A 20,848-nucleotide genomic window follows, 5' to 3' on the forward strand; every position below is an offset into this window, starting at 1 on the left:
TCTCTCGCTGCGCTGTTGCGTCTGTGTGTGTGTGTGTGTGTGTGTGTGTGTGTGTGTGTGTGTGTGTGTGTGTGTGTGTGTGTGTGTGTGTGTGTGTGTGCACGCGCATGTGCGTGTGTGACACTGACTTATTGAATATTCTGACTTTCAATTCAAATGTACATACATTTAGTTTTGATTGTATTGTTGCTTTTTGCCTTGGCAATGTAAATGTAACCCAGCCAACATGGCAACCCGCAAATGGCAACCCATGTCAACTGTCAATCAAGGCAGTATAAAGGTGACATCAGTTCCTACACTCCCCACTCCCACTCCCACCTATGCAAGATGGCCGAAATGTTTGACAGCAGCATGTTCACTGTGACAACAGCATGTTCACTGTGACAACCTTTGGTTACTCTTCGGTGAGTCATATACTGTAGGCTTGGTGTCTTAACTTGGATCAACTGGTTAACTGTTTGTTTATTTTGAAAGCATTTGATTTATGATTTATGTTTGAACTTTTGGTTTAATAATTAATATTGATGTATTCTATTATAATATATAATTATATATTATAAAATATGGGTTGTGGGGGCTGACAAGGCTATACAGCCACATGTGTTTCTAATGTGATGTAGGCCTACATGACACTTATCTTTTCTCTTCATGTAATTCCAGAATATGAAGAGTCACTGCACCAGTGGTGTAGGAGGCAGCACCAAGCCCTGGACCCTGAGACGAGCCATGTCCGTGGGCCCCACAGCCCCACCAATTTAGGCTTCCGAGGACCCCCACCCTACCCTGGAGCCCATGTGAAGTGTCCCAGACCGATGCCCCCCCCTCCCTGCACAAGACATTGAGGTAGGAACTGTACGCTATAGCTGCTGCTGGGAAGAGCTGCTTGCTGCGCAGTGAGTACAAATCTTGTTCATTGTCCTTTGCTGTCGCTGGTGTGGTTCTGCAGGGTAGCCTACTGCTGGTGTTGCTCTCGTTTGCGTTTGCGTTCCGGCTTCCTGCGGTTGCGTCGTGTCGGGCTACCTGCTGTTGCACTCGTTTGCGTTGCGTCTTTTGCGTCGACTGCCACAATTTCGGCCGGTTCTGTCATTTCACCTCATTTCACCTAACTTGTGGACACTGCCTGTCATCTGCAGAAGAACGTGATGGTTCACGGTAACTGGGTAAGTATCTGTTTTTGTATTCTTTGCTGCTGGTAGGGTAGGGCTGGTAGGGTAGGGCTCCTACAAGGGTAGGTTTTTGCGTTGCGTCGCAAACAAAGCACTTTGGCACAGGCATGGAGCTCCTGGTTTACTGGGATGGGGTTCGATTCCCTGCTGCGCCCTGCTGATTACATTTAATCTGTTAAACAGGCATCCTTTTGCACAATAGAGCGTCGCAGTCCCTCCCCCTTTCAGAACGACGAGTGGCCCAGGATTTTTTTCTCCATTTCATTTTCTCCATGAAGCCAACTCCTGTCGTGACAAATCATGACAACTCACACAATATTGTGGACCAAATAATTACAAAGAACACAACGTGTTGTAACCTGCTGTTTTATCTACTTTCTAATTCTTTGTTTGGCCCGAAAAATTGTGTTTGTCATGATTGGTCCGAATGTTCACTCGAAAATTCCTGGCCAAGTTCGAGTCCTAAAATAAGGGCTAGGGTACAGCCTTAGCGTGTGTGTGTGTGTGTGTGTGTGTGTGTGTATGAACCTGTGGTCAGTCTTGTTAACGAGCTCTGACAGCTGAACCAGGTACTCCTTGGCGTAAAGGACCAGAGGCTCTGATTCATTGAGCTCCAGCGGAGAGAGAGACGCAGACAGGAAGTCCAGCCACTCTACTGCCGGACACAATGTCTGGAAATGTACACAATGTGTCATATCGACTATAATTAGTCATACACATTAAAATAATAATAACACATCTGGATATATACACACATAATATTAAATATAGCAATCATACACTTTAAAAAATAACTCATTACTGCATACTATAGCAATGCGCACAAACACATGTCATATTATGCTGCCTATATTAATATGATTACATTAAATATAATGCTCTTACACGTTAAGATGATAGAGAAAGACAGTATAGTGCAGTGGTTCTCAACCTTTTTAGGCCGCAACCCCCCAAAATAATCATAATGTGTACTGGGGGGGGACGCCCCATCCTGATAAGCACTTGTAATTGTATATGAGTTGAGGCATTATATTTACTTTGACTCGGTTCCACGGATAAATAGTGTGAAAACAGCTGATGTATACATGCTCACAACACCTCACATTGCGAGGCGTCCCGTGCAATTATTTGACAATTCGGGACCCCCCCCCCCCAGAGAGACCGAAGAGGGTGAGACGGAGAGACAGGTACAGGGTGAGACCCAGAGACAGGTAGACCCAGAGACAGGTACAGGGTGAGACCCAGAGAGACAGGTACAGGGTGAGACCCAGAGACAGGTAGAGACAGAGACAGGTAGACCCAGAGACAGGTAGAGACAGACAGAGACAGGTACAGGGTGAGACCCAGAGACAGGTAGACCCAGAGACAGGTAGAGACAGACAGAGACAGGTACAGGGTGAGACCCAGAGACAGGTAGAGACAGAGACAGGTAGACCCAGAGACAGGTAGAGACAGACAGAGACAGGTACAGGGTGAGACCCAGAGACAGGTAGAGACAGAGACAGGTAGACCCAGAGACAGGTAGAGACAGACAGAGACAGGTACAGGGTGAGACCCAGAGACAGGTACAGGGTGAGACCCAGAGACGGGTAGAGACAGAGACAGGTAGACCCAGAGACAGGTAGAGACAGACAGAGACAGGTACAGGGTGAGACCCAGAGACAGGTACAGGGTGAGACCCAGAGACAGGTAGAGACAGAGACAGGTAGACCCAGAGACAGGTAGAGACAGACAGAGACAGGTACAGGGTGAGACCCAGAGACAGGTACAGGGTGAGACCCAGAGACAGGTAGAGACAGAGACAGGTAGACCCAGAGACAGGTAGAGACAGACAGAGACAGGTACAGGGTGAGACCCAGAGACAGGTACAGGGTGAGACCCAGAGACAGGTAGAGACAGAGACAGGTAGACCCAGAGACAGGTAGAGACAGACAGAGACAGGTACAGGGTGAGACCCAGAGACAGGTACAGGGTGAGACCCAGAGACAGGTAGAGACAGAGACAGGTAGACCCAGAGACAGGTAGAGACAGACAGAGACAGGTACAGGGTGAAACCCAGAGACAGGTACAGGGTGAGACCCAGAGACGGGTAGAGACAGAGACGGGCAGAGGGTGAGACGGTATACGGTATATATACCTGCAGCTCAGAGACGGCCATCTTGTGGTAGATCTTCTCCTCGTCCCTCCGCTCCTCCTGAGGGACCTGGATGGACGCCAGCTCCGTCTCGAACTCCAGGATCTGCTCCATCAGCGGCCGGGTGGCGTTCCGGTCTCCTCCCAGCAGCAGGCCCAGCTCCACCATGTAGTCCAGGTAGGCTGACAGCACCTACACACTCCCCCAACGGACAGCGTTGGAACCGTTATGTTGTTCACTAATGTGTGGCTGCAGAGACCTTGCATAGATATATTTATCTCAACTTTTTTGAGTGGCGCTAACCTCTCCAATGCATGGCTTTACAAAATTCTTGTCATGTGGCAACCATGTCTATAAAGGTAACGGTTTTGGACATACAGTACTTGGTTTCCACCCAACAGCAATCCTATGTTATAAAAAATTAAGCAATATTACACGAGAAGGTGTGGTTTAACGTGATTATTGCCACGACAGTAAGGAACGAGACGAATGACCACAAATGTCCCAAGAAACTAGCTAGCCCAGCCACCGAGTTTGCTAGCGCTCTGGGAAAACAGAGCAGCTGAATTCTTTGTTTTGATTAGGTGGTGAATGGTGCTGGTTTAATCCACGGCTAGAAGGCTGTTTCAACCAATCAGATTGCTTCCTCGAAACGGTATAATCAATATTATTCATCCATATTATTCTGTTGTGAGATTATTTGATCTAATGATTAGGTTCTAATCAATATGTATTCTACTGCTCGTCACTGGGAGCTGACCAGTCAGAGTACAGTCTTCTGCTGTTATCACTGGGCAGCATAATTATTTTGTATTTAATTGACTATTAAAAAGTATTTTCCTGGTTTTACACAGGTGTCATACGGTACATAATTGTCAGGCTGACCTTCTCATTGGCTGTCTTGTTGAGGTAGTAGTCCCTGGACGGTAGGAAAAGCCCTGATTGGTCCACCTATAGCGGGAGAGAATCAGCCAATAGGAGAACAACAAATACAGCCCTTCTCAATGTGCGGAATTGAGCAGAGTGAATGATGTCACTATATATGGGCATTCTTTCATGCTTCATTCTTCACACATTACTAACTAGGCCCTATGCCTATAGGGTGTGTGGGTGCGCCGCAAACTGGACATACAGTATCTTAACATTATTTTAAAGACACTTGAAATATATTACTATGAAAACGAAACACAGTCAAGTGTAAAATCAGCCCTACATAATATACAGTATTATCATTATCAATAGAGGGTACAAGCATGCAGAAAGTGAGTGGCAAAGTGAGTTTAACCTCGTTTAATGCGATCAGATAGGACTTTTCTGTTTGGATGAATGGGCTGCCAAAGCCAGAAAGTATCGTTCCCTCAGTAGGCGTTCCCGCATAACTTCCCGGGTACGATGATGATGATGTCAAACGCATACCCTCTATACAAGTATCATGTCCGTGTGACGTGCGTCTCAGAGTGATCTAGTAAGAGAGTGGCGACACTATAGCGTTGACTTGACTCCCACTGTAATGGCATGCGGAAGTGCTCATTCTATCTCAATGGGATAGTTCCAATGTTTGGAACTATAGCCCATACTAGGCGTGCACCCGCTTTTGCGGCGAGATCAAAGTGTGCCGCCACTCTCTTACTAGTGTGTGTGCGTGTGTGTGTGTGTGTGCGTGTGTGTGTGTGTGTGTGTGTGTGTGTGACCTGACCCCAATCAACATCAGCCACAGGTGTCAATTGCGTAAACAGCAGGGTCAAAGGACCTACTCTAAACGAACAGACGGACACAGGGACACATACTGTACATTGGCTATTTGAAAACAGCTGATCTACAAGCTCACAACGTGAGTGTATGTGTATGTTAGAAGTAACAGCTCACTAGTACCTGTATAATGTTACTGTTGGAGCTCTTGGGGTCGACACTGACTCCAACACTGAAGAAAGGCTGGCCTCTGTAAGGACCAGAGACCAGACGTAAGACCTCCTGGAAGTTTTCCTTATCCCAGGAACCTGTTAGATTCCAGCCTCCAGTCTGACACAGAAACACACACACAAGAGTGCGCACACGGGCATGCACGCACGCACGCACGCACGCACGCACGCACGCACGCACGCACGCACGCACGCAAACACACACACACACACACACACACACACACACACACACACACACAGAAACACAATGTTTAAATGCTGCTCTCGTATATTTCTTCACAGGTTTAAACAGTTTCATAAATAATTCAACGTGTGAGTGAGTGTGTGTGTGTTATGTTATTTTCTATTTCTTGACACCAGCAGAACCAAAGGTGTTGCAATTATAATTTCTTATTTTTTTATTTAAATTATATATTTTTATTTTTTTATTTATTCATAAATACAATAAAATAAAACATTTAGGAAACATTTATTTTGTCAAAATGATTCAAATAAAAACAGATTCTGCATTCCCACTCCTCTTCATTATTTATCTTTTCAAACCATTTAATCATTGGCGCTATAATCTATCTATCTATATTGAGCTCAATGCTATTCATCTCTATTCAAATCTATTTCTCTGTTGTCTGCTGCGTCGCTCGCAGCTTTTGTATTTGAGACAATGACCAATATTGTTTTGACACATTTCTCTCCTGTCTTCAGAACAATAATGCTTATTTGGTGACGTAATACGGTGTTTACTGTCTGTATAATATGTATAATATTCTCCCAGACAATCTGTCCTATTCATTACATTAAAAATGAACCTGTAGGGTATAGGTACCCTCACAAAAAAACATGCAGTAATCCTGGTCACTAAACTGCCTCCCCCTGGCCAGCCGGGGCGCCTGATGGAGGGGAAAGGAACTGGTTGGAATAACGTGTTCCTTCCACGCGCTATACGTCCAACCAGGGAAACTCCCCCCCTGTCAGGTGTAAAGGAGCAACTTGGACACTCAGGCATGAAGGAAGCATGATATGAGTTCAAGTCCGTTGCTCTCCCCTTGTCCCCCATATATGGGGACTAGGTTGGCGGAGGGTGTGTAGAGCCCAGGATCACATTAGATGATTGACACAGGGGTGAAAAATGGGTTACAAAATTGTGGGATAAAAAATATATATTAAAAAAAAAAAAAAAAAAAAAAAAATGCACAGCGTCTCCTCACAGAAACATCAATAAAGATCGACAGCCAAGATGAAATGTATACTAGGTATAAATGTTGGCGTTTATCTGCATGGTTTTTGCCTCATCTGTTTCTCCCCACATCCAGCAGATGTCCCCATCCTTCATGAGCACCTGTCTGTCCAATGACCTTTACAGGGGCCCATTATGTGGTAGGTGGGAGGTGTGACAGACCGACTGAGTGACTGTTGGTATTTTCAGGACCAGAGAAAGGCCGACTACCCACGGTGCAAAATGGACCAAATGGGTTTGCATTAGGATGAATATATCATCAGTGGGTGTGCTGCATGGATTCAATCAGGACCAATCGAGTGGCTGCTTTTCATGACCTTTAAGAGCTGTAGTGCTGAGCTCAGCACACTGGCATGCAGGTAATATACACACACACACACACACACACACACACACACACACACACACACACACACACTGTGTCATGAAAGAGGAACCCCTGAAAGGTAATTTCTCTCAAGAGCAAACGTCTCAAATATACAATGCACACAATTTACAATTTACAATTTAGGCATTTAGCAGACGCTCTTAATCCAGAGCGACTTACATTAAGCATTAAGCGCGCGCGCGCACACACACACACACACACACACACACACACACACACACACACACACACACACACACACACACACCCTATATCAACAATACACACACATATACTGGGCATTATCATTGTTTGTTGTACATTCTGGAAACGGTCGATTTGCCTGTCAGCTGCACACAGCTGTATTTAATTCTGTCTGATTGAGAATGCTAATAGACCATCTGTTCCGGCCTCGACCTGCCTCTATTGCTTGTACCTTTTATGCTTATCGTCTTAGTAAAACACTGTTATTGTTACTCCTGCTTAATCTGTCTCATCCTTCTGGCCAGACAGTACAAACAAGCCATTCACAGACACTGTAGTCTCGCGTATAGCAAGACAACTATTCCACAATCTCCGAATGCTATAGAGAGTCTGGAACTACCGAAATCCGAGTATAAGGAAGCTGCTATTTTCCGTTCACGAAAATATATATTTTTTACATTTTATTGTTGTATTTCCTTTTGTGCTAAGCAACAAGCTTATATATGCTTAGATGATTTCTATTTATATTAGGGTAAATTTGCACGACTGTATAAAGACGAAACGGAAGTGGGGACGAGGAGGCTCCACTTCTTGCTTTATATTTTACTGATGATAGAGCTTCCGTTGCTCCAGACTGTACGACAGAAGCATTTGGAAATTGCGAGAGGCAACAGTCTGGCAACGCGAGACTACAGACACAGAGTGTGTCTGTAGTCAGATCACTCTTACCACAGTAAGTCCTGTACCATCTACCTCAGTGGTTCCAAACTTTTCTTTCTTGGAGAAAACAAAACCCAAAAGCTGAGACCACCCACCCGTGCACGCATGCACGCACAATCGCACACGTAGTACAGAGCTTATCGCTCTGTTATCTTCACAATAAAATATTTATAAAATGAATATGAATGAATGAGTTTTGACAATCTTTGCCAAAATGACATGCCCAAAAACACAGTGAAGCAAGTTATGATTTTGTTGCAACATGTATTTTGGACTAGCTCCAAAGAGATATGGCCTCACACTCTCCCCTGTGATCTTGACCCCCCCCCGACACCAAGTTGGGAAACACTGACCTGGCCTGAACCAGTTACAGTACGTTGACGACGGAAATGAAGAGTTTGGCTAACTTAGAAGAATGCACGACGCACGACCGGGTGCATGCCTTGCCTGATAGACATTCTGTGAGTGCATGTGATCATTTTGCTTGTTCAGAATGTCTGGCCTGGGACCGGGTTTCATTTTTCAATGCTTCCCAGCATGGCTTGTTCAAGGACAACTATTACTACAAGTAATATACCCGGAAATATATTTTTCCAACTGTCATCAGTACAGCCACACGAAATGTGATCTTCTAAATCCTCCAGTTTTCTGAAATAAATATTTTCACAATTTTTCAAAAATAGCAGAGCTACAAGCTCGTAGCGCGCTACGAGCTATGAGCTATGAGCTTGTAGGTCTGCTATTTTTCAATAGCTAAATTATAACATCATGTTTAAAACACCAAAATGGGTTAAAGGGTTAAAGGCATCAGCCATGAACGCGATTATTTCGTAGCCATTATTCATCCAGCCCCCAGTGAGTGAAGACCTGTAGTCTCACAGGAGCCCCTGACCTCTAGTCTCCCTCACTGCCAGTTCAGATCAACAACCAACCTTCAAATGCAGGGACTACAGATGAGATTTATAGCTTTGGCTATACTCTGGCCCATTTACATTTACAGGAGAAAACTGACACGTTGATTAATGAGCTTTGTCCCTGTCAAATAAACAAATAAATCATGAGCGTAGGAGGTAGCAGAACACTGCGTCTCTCCCTAGTCCTTAGGTCCCCTCCAGCAGAGACAACTGTTGGCCGTCGAAGCTGGCATCGGAAACAATGGAAGCACTGGTCGGAGGAGGGCGGAACATGCTTTTTCCGACAAGTCTGAAGACAAGCGTGTCTGCCTCGAAATGTCACTTGTGGGTGATTGAATTGCAAAAGGAAGAGAGCTGTAGTGTAGGGTAGGGTTTGGTTTTAGACTGGCTCATGGACTATTCACATTCACCATGGTACATCGGTCAGAATATACAGAGTAGACAAGGAGAGTTCCGTTTAAGCCTTTCATTTTCCTTTGCACAGATTAGCATTTGATTGATCAAGGAGGTGGTGAGGCTTCAGTTATGGGTTTTATTCAGTGACACATAACCAAGGCCTGATCGAGGCTCCAGGACAGAGGTTGTTGCTGCTGCTGCTGACAAAGAATGACTGCATGGATTGGACAGGCAGTCAGGCAGCATATATAGCTGGCAACTGATTGAGGTGTGAGTGAGAGCAGGTGAGATTACTGATTGAGAGGGAGTGACAGCAGGAAGTGGGTGGATCCAATCCATGAGTAAAAACAGGATCTAAAAATAGGATCGGTTCTATTATTTTTACGTGCGTATGCCCCATACGCGCGTATCTATATATCTTCCCGGAAGGAAGATATACATATCTGGTGTAGCCAGGGCATTTCGCACGCATACTTTGTGCGTGTAGTGCGCTTACGTCAAACGCACACATGCTTGGCCGTCAGGAGTAAGACTGCATGGCCACTTGGGAATGGGAAGGTTCCCGGTTCAACTCCCCCTGGGTTAGTGTCGAAGAGTCCGTGAGCAAGACACTGAACCCCTAAACTGAGCAGGTTGGTGCCTTGCATGGTTTCCTACTTTCCTCCTAATGTGTGTGCGTGAATGGCCCTGGGTGAATGTATAATGCACATTGTAAAGCACTTTGAATAAATGCAATATATAATTGCCTTATAACCTTTAGACACCACTGGTCACGCCTCAAGTTTTCAGATTTGAAGATTGGTTCAAATCAGGGGGGCAGTCAGAGAGATATTTTGTGAAGCCACTAAGGAAATGAAAGTTCATATAATGGCCTGTTGTGGCGCTGTCACTGGACCCAGAAAAACCCATATCCCCATAGAAGTCCATGTATTTTGGCCCAACTTCACCTAGACTGTATTACCTTAATAAACATGGTCATGAATACTTTTGCTTCCAGTCACTAGTTTAAAGTCTCATTTCTAATGTCATAATATTCTTTTTGGAAAATTATGGTCCCATTTATTAAAAAAATTACCATAAAGTCGCGTATGTTCTGAGGGGCGTGGCTACCGTTACAGTATGAACGGGATCCCCCACCCACTCGAGTCAAAATAAAAACCAACGAAGAAGAAGGGGGAAGTCCCGCCTCGTTGTCTGGGCCAGCCAATGGGCCAGCTGGCCTGAGCTGGGCCAAAACGGATCTAGAAAGATGGCGACTTCCATTGCAAGGACTGACAGGCTTCATTTTACGTTCACGTTAGACCCGCGGAACGCTTTGTCCATATTTTTTACAGTCTATGGTTCAAATGCATGCAAAACACTGTAATGTTATGTTAGTAAGTGAGAGTTACAATACATTAATGTTTTACAGTACCGACCTTGGTGATGAGGTCAATGAGTGGCTGAGCTCCGAGCTCTGTGATTCGCTGCTCGTTGAGACATGACAGATAATATGACTGAGTCTTCTTCTCTGCATCACTGGTGGAGTTAAACGTCCCATTCTCTGACACCAGGAACAAAGACAGTTAATTACACAGACAGAATATACACAGACACCATGTTGGCCACTGAATTGTACGTGTGATTTGCTGCCATATTGGCAGGGGCAACTAGTTTATTGTATTTTCACATATTTGGGCAGAACACAGTTCTTTTTTTTTTAATATATTTTTTATCCCACGATTTTGTAACCCATTTTTCACCCCTGTGTCAATCATCTACTGTGATCCTGGGCTCTACACACCCTCCGCCAACCTGGGGAGAGCAACGGACTTGAACTCATGCTCCCTTCATGCCTGAGTGTCCAAGTTGCTCCTTTACACCTGACAGGGGGGAGTTTCCCTGGTTGGACGTAGCGCGTGGAAGGAACACGTTATTCCAACCAGTTCCTTTCCCCTCCATCAGGCGCCCCGGCTGGCCAGGGGGAGGCAGTTTAGTGACCAGGATTACTGCATGTTTTTGTGAGGGTACCTACCCTAGGGGACACGGGGAGAACATGCAAACTCCACACAGTTCTAATTTTACTACTCATAGAATTGTGGAATATTGTTGAAATATTGCAACACTAATCTTGTATGGGGTCCCTGGCACACAATCATTTCAGCTGGGGGTCCACATCCAAATACAAATTTTGGAATGTCCTTGACATACTGTAAACAACTGCATTACCCAGTATGTGTTTCAGTAAAGCTTGGTTCTGGTCCCAGATGGAGTTGAAGGTGGACCAGCGGGCCCGCCCGTCGGGCAGAGGGTTCTTCCGGACCCAGCCTCCGCACGAGAACTGGTAGAAGTCGTCACAGGGGTGGATGGAGCTGTCCATGGCCGCCACGATCTTACTGGCCACCATCACGCACGCCTCGGAAAGGCACAGGCCTCGCCCCGGCGCTGCAGGGATGCATCATGGGAGAAAAACAGGAGAATATTGTTTATCGTTTATTAAAAGGAGCATTCAGTGATTTGGAGAGAAAAAAACCCGGTCCGCCCCGGTAATAAGATGCACACACTCTACAGTGGGGGGGGGGGGGGGGGGGGGAAGTGCAACAGGCCGACAGCACGCGCACCAAGGCCCGCCCCGCTCGATCCTGATTGGAGGAAGGCCCCCCTCTATCCTGATTGGATGAAGGCTTTCTCACCCACCACCAAAACCGAAACTAGGTTTTTTTTTTACCCCTGCGGTAAACTGGGAATAGGGAGGAACTAATTATATGGTCAGCACACTCTATAGTAGGGAGGATTATCACAAAACAAGAAAAAGTGAAATCACTGAATATACCTTTAAATGGATCCCCATTAGCTGACGCCGGGGTGACAGCAAATCTTCCTGGGGTCCATATAGATGATACAAACCATATAAAAACAAGTAATTTGAATAGACTGGGGTTATTTATTCAGGGGTTCTGAACCTGGGGGTCACGACCCTTCGGGGGGGTTCTCCTCATCATACCTGTACTGTGTGTAAGGGCCAGTGCCAGGCAGGTGTACTGTATATCATACCTGTACTGTATGTAAGGGCTAGTGCCAGGGAGGTGGCGAGGAGCGTGAGCAGACAGATGAGGAGCAGACCAGACAGCAGTACCTCCAGGGAGGTCCTCCTTCCCAGAGGGCCGAGCAGCTGGATGCCTCCTTTCCTGAACCCCAGCTACACACACACACACACAGAGAGAGAGAGAGAGAGAGAGAGAGAGAGAGAGAGAGAGGCATTTCATCTTCTGTCGGTTGACCTTAAAGCGGGTGTGTAAGTGATACGTTTTTGTGAAAGAAAGAAAATATGTTTATTTTTAGCTGGGTGGCATTATAGCTGACAATTGCGGATCTACAAGCTTATTAGCTCACAACCATTACGTTAGCTATTTTTCCGGAAAAGGGATTTGGTTTAGGGGAGAAAAAGAGCGTGCCAAGTACAGAGCTGTGTTCAAATTCTGTCCAATCAGGAGAGAGAACCCACAAAGATCATTTATCAACTTTTACAGTGTATAGTGTCTACTATATGACCTGAAAATATATTTTCTATTTATTAAATGGTTGGAGAGACAGAGACCATTATTACGGAACGCACGCTGTCCACAAGTGTCCCGTGTCACATTGTCGCACGTGAATTCAATTCATTTGAGTGATTGAACAGGGTTTGAACATTATTTTTATGGATTATCTTGTCGCCAATATTGTGACTAGAATATAAAGGTTACGCTCCTGGGATGACCACAGCCACACATGGCAAGAAATAGACAGTTATTCCCTGTCTCCCACATCATGAGTTTGGGACCTACACACAGGATAATTTATTTGAAATCAACCACACCCAAACAATTAACACAACACTGTTGGTTTAACTTTGACTCGGAATCCGTTTTAGCTTTTTAACCGAGTGTTTATACAACGTGCACACACTGTGTATGGTTTACACGGGGAATTGTCTGTTAAATTAATCATTTGTTTCTTTGTCTTCGAGTTACCATGGTATAGGGAGGTCCCTTCCTGTGTGTGGAACGAAAGGTGGGGACTCTTAAAATCCTGGAGCCAGATCATAGGGTCAAACCGTGTGCTGCCATCTCATGGGGGTGATTTGGGTTTAATTTTAGTTTTGCTTTGTATTTAGTCGAAGTTGATATCATATTGTCCTCTTCTGTGTTATTTAGTTTGTCATACGCCACTATACAGATGGTACTACGAGCAATGAGCATGATACCACTGATTACAGGCAAGGTGACATTTCGAGCGTCTTAGGTCAGTGGCTCTCAAAGTGTGATTTTTGAAGGATTTTGAAAATGTGTTGAAACTTTTTGCCTATAATACCATGCCCAAAATAGCAACGCCAGGCTGAACATGCTTAACCTATTCTGTACGGGAACCCCTTTTGGGGGTAAAAAAAATAGCAGATCTACAAGCTCATAGCATGCCACCGAGTGGCACACTACGAGCTTGTAGGTCTGCTATTTTTGATGTGCGGCACAAATCTTATTTCGACGTGGGATGGGTTAACAAGAGCTTGTGACAGTTTATGAAAAATAACGGTTTTCACCCGACTGTGACAGGAAAACGTCATGACATGATATGAGATAATTTAATATTAATAATCTTACCTCCACACTGTCGGGTGAAACATTTCCATCAGTCGGACCATCGGCGACATCGTCTTCCTCAAACGTTGCTCGTTTGTAATTGGACATCTGAAATACAAAAATAATAAAGATCATAACACTGTTAGTATAGTATACAACATTTTACAATTACTAATATATAAATAAAAAACATGGCATGGATGCACCTGGGACGTATCCTCAGTGATGTATCCTGAGGTCAACGGGGTTTCGGGTCTCTCAACATCATACCCCTCACTCAGGCGACCCAGCCGGGAGTGATCAAGTCCCGACTTACGTCCCAGTAGCTACCCTCAATCAGTCCCACTAGGGAAAAACCAGGGGCACACAATCCGTTGGAACTACTCCAGGACTATACTCTGCCAGGGCTGGGAGGTACGCTTCTGGCACATGGAGGGACTATAGACTCTATAGTGGGTTGTCTCCTGTCCGGGCCCCTCCTACGTCTCACCAGGTCCACTCCTGCTCTCACCAGGAGTAGAGCGAGGACCTGTGCGTTGCACCAGAGTCCCAGCACCAGGCTTAATATCATTAAGCTCAGCTGTAACATAAATATGTGGGTCAAAACAGAAGGTGCACAGCCTCCCGGTTCTCTTTTTTTGTCAGGTGAAACCTTACTAGTGAAAGAAGCTCATGAAATGTAGAAGACCTTGTCATACTGAGGACCTAGTCCTGATTGGCTGCCACACACACACACACACTGCTGTCATGTATTGGTTACTCAGGTCACATGACCAGGAAACAGGGGAGGTGCCGCCATGGAGGTTGGTGTGGCCCGAATCGATGTAGATTGGCGTTTGCTATAGAGGTAAAGAGGAGAGAGACCTGGTTGGTGTATTTAACCAGCACTTATATAAATATATACAGACGGATCTAAACAACCTGAGACAGGAGTGGCAGTATACCATCAAAGGGAATAGGGATCAATAGAAGGACAACTGATAGGCTAGGGGTGTACACGGTGACGCTGTGTTGTGGGGTAGCTGTGGAAACCCCTGCCAATGTCGCTGTGCATGGCAGCCTGCATTCAGCGACTAGTCTGTCTGTCTGTCTGTCTGCCTGCCTTTCTCTTTTGGGGGGGCTGGGTACCCCAAAATTACAGCGAAATTAGAACAATATACGCCTTTTTTCTTTTTCAAAATGCACCGCACAGCCCAGGGGGGCCCTGTAATTTTGTCTAGCCCGGGGGCAATACAAAGTAGCCTACAATATTTGTCTCTGAGATGTAATGGAGTAGAAGTATAAAGTATTGAAAATTGGATATACTTTAGTGAAGTAAAAGTCCCACAAAATTGTACTTAAGTACAGCACTTAAGTAAATGTACGTTACTTTACACCACTGTCAACTACGTAACTTTACGGTTTATGTCTAATAATAATAATACCTTAAAATGTACACCAGGCCGTCTTGTTTGTATGTTAGTACACTGCCAAATTAGTTGCTGTGGAGATATTGGTAAAACTTATGCTTTTGAGTCTTTCCGATTTTTCACCATGGGTTAGGAACACATTTTGCTGTATGATATTTTAGGCTTTGTATTCTGTTGTGGGATACATTAGATATAACACCGGTAGGTTAACGAGTGTTCCCATTTGAATGACATTATTGTTAAAAACAGTAGTTAAAAGCTACTTAAAACAATACCAAACCTCTAAACAGGAAAACAGGAAACTGCATGCCCCCCCAGTGGCACCCTTTAGTGGAAACAGGCCGAGGAAGCTTAGATATTTTTGACCTTGTAATTTATGAATTATGTTGAACATTTCTTGCAAGGTGTGCCACACTAGAAATGCATGTATGTGTGACAAAGTCCTTGAATCTTGAATTGTGAAAGTTGAACAGCAACAAAAGGTATCCGAATCAGAATACACTTCATTTTACATACTGTAGCTGGTCTTCTTAACCCAGGTGTAAAGAAGAGGATGACATTAGTTTTTGCATAAGCTCCATAAATATCCAATTCTGTGTTGTTTTCCAGAAAAGGAGACGACAAAATGTCGGGGGGGTTTTAAGCAGGGCCAGACAGAAAACAATCAAAACGCCAGCGGATAGTACTGCACATGTACAGTACATATACAGTACATGAGGTTAAGCATAAGGTGCCAAAGTGGTAACACAATGGTAGGTCCACATTTGCGGCTTGTGCATGATTAGACATCAGGTGCAAAAAGGCATAAAGGGCACATGGTAGAAAGGGTGTGTACTGTATGCCATGCATGTGTGAGTGTGTCCTCTCATGTCACTTAATGACTCACAGAGATGAGAGGTCTGCCACCGCTGTTGTCACTGCGTCATACATGAATATAACATGTTATTATATAACGGTGTTGTTGTGCTGAAGAAACACGCACAGAAATACAATAGTGAGTAGTACTCTATGTCAGGTGTTTTGATCCTGTATTGGGTCTTTTACTGTACATTAGAATATTTACCTTAAAATCATATCTTAGTTATGTACTATCTATTGGTTTCATATTTGTTTGTACTGTATGTCTGGCCTCGTGGGGAAAAGATGGTGGGTGGATGGGGAGGATGTGGGGGGAAATATATAAAAACAAAGAGTTGTATTTTCTTTTCTTTCTGTGAAACTTGCATATGATGTCATGCTTACACTCTTTGAATAAAGTGTATTTAAAAAAACAAATATCATTGGCTATCATTATTTGGCATTATTGCTCAATGCTCAATGAAGATGATGGATGTCATGTTTCACAGTTTGTAACTGTAGGCCTCCAGAGAGAGACATTTTATATATATTATATATATTAATTTTTTTATTTTGGTTGAGGATGAAATACACGATAAAGCACAAAGGCTTATTTTCATAGAGGGCCTCCAAAGACCCTGGTTCTCACTGTGAGGTTCAGGGACCCACAGGGTCCTTGAGAAATTGCAGGTCTATAACTCAGGGAGTGTACAAAATGGAACCACAAGGAAAAGTCTGAGTTAAATTGACACTGGATTTTGTAGATTGCTGTCCCAGAGACAAGTCAAGTGGCTCTCAAAGTGTTGTGTTGGACAACTTGGACCCCCAGGCGTTCTTCAGGGGGTTTAACCCTATATACAATCTCGTATAGGGATCCCTGGCACACAATATTTTCAGACGGCCTAATACATATTCATTCATTTCGGGGGTAGTTGATGTGAAATGGTTAGAGAACCACCAACATGACACATTCCAACAAGACTGACATGTTGGACCAAACACATGCAGGCACAGCAGAGAACGGTTTACATGGTAACCAGTTAACCAGATTGTCAAACACTGGTTTTAACTCTATCTGAAGATGTTTACATGTTAACAAAAATGAATGGAAACATTGAAGACAAATCTGTGAATCATGTTGAATGTGTTTCCCATGATTGACACCATAATCAGATTAAGACAAGTGTTTTATTAACACGAGATTATTGTCTTAATCCGGATCTGGCCCAATTAGTATTTATTGTGCATGTAAACAGACTGAACGAGGTTTCAGTTCAGCGACATCTGATTTGGTCACTTTGGTGTGACTTGAGTCAGCAAAACAAACCCTCAGGCCGAATGCTGAGTCACACTGACTAACTATAGGTTTGAATATAGGTCTCCATTTGTCTGTCTCTGTTACATAGAGAGACAGACAAACAGAATGCCATGGGGAACCAGAACAAAACTTATTGTATGCCAAACCTGTACAGTGTACACAAGACATAACAATTTAAAAAAACGTGACCTTGAACCTTGCTGAAAATAGCCGATCCATAAGCTCATCATAGATCAGCTATTTTCAGCAAATGATTTCCCCCAGAATATGGATGCTGGGGTTCCGTGGGTTAAGGACCTTGCTCTCAACTACACATCACAACGTAGTTTGTATCCCAACTAATTTTAACAACTTCAACCCTTGCAACTGTACTTGTTATGCTTTTTGTCCTCAGTTTATACGCACCATCTCTTAGCCTAAAAATTATTAAATCTACAAGCTACTGATCTGCAATTTTTGCCGAACAATCCTTCCAGAATAAGGACGCTGCAGAGGTTGAAGATGTTAACAGCTTACCAGAGCATGTGAGCGTGAAAAAATAGTGTAGATATATCTCCCTTTTTTGAAAACTTCAAACACACCTTTTTAGCCTGGCCATTTATGTAGTGTCTTTATTTCATCTTGCTCAGTACTACTTCTTATTTAGTTATTTATTACTTAGTTTATTACTTATTTTTATGAGTTAGGCTATGTTTTGTTAATTCATTCGTTTTTTTACCCACTTTTATATTGTTCAGCACTTGGAGTTGTTCATTATCTGTATATGTATGTGATATAAATCAAGTTTGATTGACAGACAAGCAGACAGACAAACAGACACACACAGATAGATAGATAGATAGACAGACAGACAGACAGAAGGATATATTGACCTGGAGGGACACGTTTCCCACGGTTTTAACATGGTGTGTGTGTGTGTGTGTGTGTGTGTGTGTGTGTGTGTGTGTGTGTGTGTGTGTTTGTGTGTGTGTGTGTGTGTGTGTGTGCGTGTGCGTGCGTGTTTGGGCGTTGCAGCAATTGTTTGAAGTCGTTTCCTCTCTGGTGTTTTTAATAGGAAGTGACATCACCGTCAGAGGAAAGCCTGGCATGACCTTCTGACCCAAAAGACAGACACACACACACACACATACGCTCGCGCGCACACACATACACACACACACACACACACACACACACACACACACACACACACACACACGCTCACACACGAACACACTGTCCAGTCCACAGCAAAAGCAATACCCATAACCATTGCATGTCATCATGTGTGACAGTGTGAATGATGTCATTCATGTATTGTCACTCTGTCTGCACTCACACAGCTGAAACAGATAACGGATGTAATGCTGTCTTTCCCATGGTGTGTTGACTGCTGCAGGGCGACATACTGCACAGGACTTCAAATCAATGTCACCCATATTTAAAACTTTTGCTTCAATTACGATAAATGAACGACTGTTAAAAACAAAAGTTCACATACAGTACACAAAGGTTTACTGTAGTAACTAGAGGGTTATTATGTGGGTAATCAGACTAATCGTCGACTATCTTATATACAAGTGAAAAGGTGTACCCATACTCATTCTTCATGCTCTATCTCCGACCGAACCACACTTTTACCACACATCTCTATATGCAAAATAAATTCGCCACCCTCCCCGAACTGACATAGCCTATTTTTTAGCCGTTCAAGTTTCTTATTTACTCTGCAAATATTACTTTTATGAAAATCACGATCGAGCCAGCAGATAAACGGGTGCCACAACACGCCGAGAAACAAGGAATTTAACCACGCTACTTGCATACACTGCAACTCGCTTACAATTCGCAAACCTGGCAACACTGCCTGCCTCTTACGTCACCAGCTCTGCTCCTCCTGGCCTCCGTAGTCCGTCGCGCTCACAATCTGTCGCAGCCATCTTGCTTTTCTTTTGGATGGGCGAGTGGACATTTAATGCTAATAAATTAATTATAGGTCCAGCAAGCAAATCATGATGGTCTGATTGTGCTCAATAGGTCACAATAACATTCCGAAATTAGGTGTTATGTTTTGTATGGCATTTTCCCCAGTAGTAGTTGCATATCTATCTCAGCTTTTGCCTGATAGCACACATGCTAACGTCAGCAGCCATAGCAACATACAGTGTGCGCAGACATAACATGAGTTGTTTACAACACAAACACACGGCCTTTTCACCACGCAATACACACAACAGCTCGGGAGTTATTAAACCGAACGTGGACGCTGTTTCAGTGTTACATTTGCTGCGCATATCGGAATAATTGTAACGGCATGCATGATAAATGTAACAACGCTAAAAAACACCATTAAACATATCGTTTTCACCTTAAAGCTATTACATTTCATTGAAGCAACTCCTTAGCATTGTTTTCATACCATGGATGTGATAAGATAATGTATCAAACATAAGGGAAATATTAAATAGGATCGGGTGTACCAGTTTGACCATTTCTTTTTTTTCAATGGGGCAATACATTGATTAAACAAACGTTTGATTGATTGAGTTGTACAACGTTATACAACCCTAAACTAATTTTAGAATACACTACACAATACAATACAATTTTAGAACATATTTTGCACGTTCCATTTTTTTACTCAGAGATCCCTTTAGCTACACATGTAATATTTCCAGGCAACGGACCTACACATGTCAGCTACCATAAACCACTTCAAGTTATTAGGACGAAATAACTGACAGGAGTGACGGTGCTGTGCTGTGAGTAAACTAATAGGGGAGAGCCGCCAAGGATGTAACATTTTGCACGTTTCATTCTTTTACTCAGAGATCCGTTTAGCTACACATGTAATATTTTCAGGCAACGGACCTACACATGTCAGCTACCATAAACCACTTCAAGTTATTTTTTTGATAAAACAGGTCGGGAGTTATTCAACCGAACGTGGACGCTGTTTCAGTGTTACATTTGCTGCGCATATCGGATCAATTGTAACGGCATGCATGATAAATGTAACAACGCTAAAAAACACCATTAAACATATCGTTCTCAGCTTAAAGCAATTACATTTCATTGAAGCAACTCCTTAGCATTGTTTTTATACCATGGATGTGATAAGAAAATGTATCAAACATAAGGGAAATATTAAATAGTATCGGGTGTACCAGTACCAGTTTGGCCATTTCTTTTTTTTCAATGGGGCAATACATTGATTAAACAAACGTTTGATTGATTGAGTTGTACAACGTTATACAACCCTAAACTAATTTCAGAATACACTACACGATACAATACCATTTCAGAACATATAATATTGGCCAATATGTCAAATATGTAAATATTACATATAATGGCATTGAATGGAAGCGGACCATTTGTAACACATGTTACAAATGACCCGCTTTTGCAAGTTTTCTTTGCAGTTGCTTACAGACCAGAATGAACGTGAATTCCGTCTAAACACGATGCAAACTAATGAAGAACATAAGCATGAACACATCCATGTGGATTTTTATTCACCAACACCAAAGACAAAAATTGTACCACACATATACTCCAGGTGTAAAATTAGACGCATTTTGAAGGTAAACACTTCAAACTTCAAACTCCTGGCCACGTAGAGTACGTTGCTGTACACATACTGACGC

The 20,848-nt window shown here is 43.5% G+C and overlaps 1 protein-coding gene across 2 annotated transcripts in view; it reads right to left on the bottom strand.

The window, feature by feature from the left end:
- The window catches only part of ece2b (endothelin converting enzyme 2b), a 45,347-nt gene that overhangs the window by 11,930 nt on the left and 12,569 nt on the right, over window positions 1-20,848 (bottom strand). For both annotated transcript variants that reach the window (XM_080772380.1, XM_080772379.1), the window contains exons 2-9: window positions 13,677-13,763; window positions 12,091-12,235; window positions 11,266-11,481; window positions 10,476-10,600; window positions 5,173-5,319; window positions 4,186-4,251; window positions 3,304-3,492; window positions 1,695-1,837 (exon numbers count right to left, since the gene is read on the bottom strand). In XM_080772380.1, the coding sequence (XP_080628506.1) occupies window positions 1,695-1,837; window positions 3,304-3,492; window positions 4,186-4,251; window positions 5,173-5,319; window positions 10,476-10,600; window positions 11,266-11,481; window positions 12,091-12,235; window positions 13,677-13,763 (1,118 nt within the window). The remainder of the gene's footprint in view (window positions 1-1,694; window positions 1,838-3,303; window positions 3,493-4,185; window positions 4,252-5,172; window positions 5,320-10,475; window positions 10,601-11,265; window positions 11,482-12,090; window positions 12,236-13,676; window positions 13,764-20,848) is intronic.

The sequence above is a fragment of the Protomyctophum bolini genome (genome assembly GCF_963924005.1).
Source record: "Protomyctophum bolini genome assembly, chromosome: 9".
NCBI lineage: Eukaryota > Metazoa > Chordata > Actinopteri > Myctophiformes > Myctophidae > Protomyctophum > Protomyctophum bolini.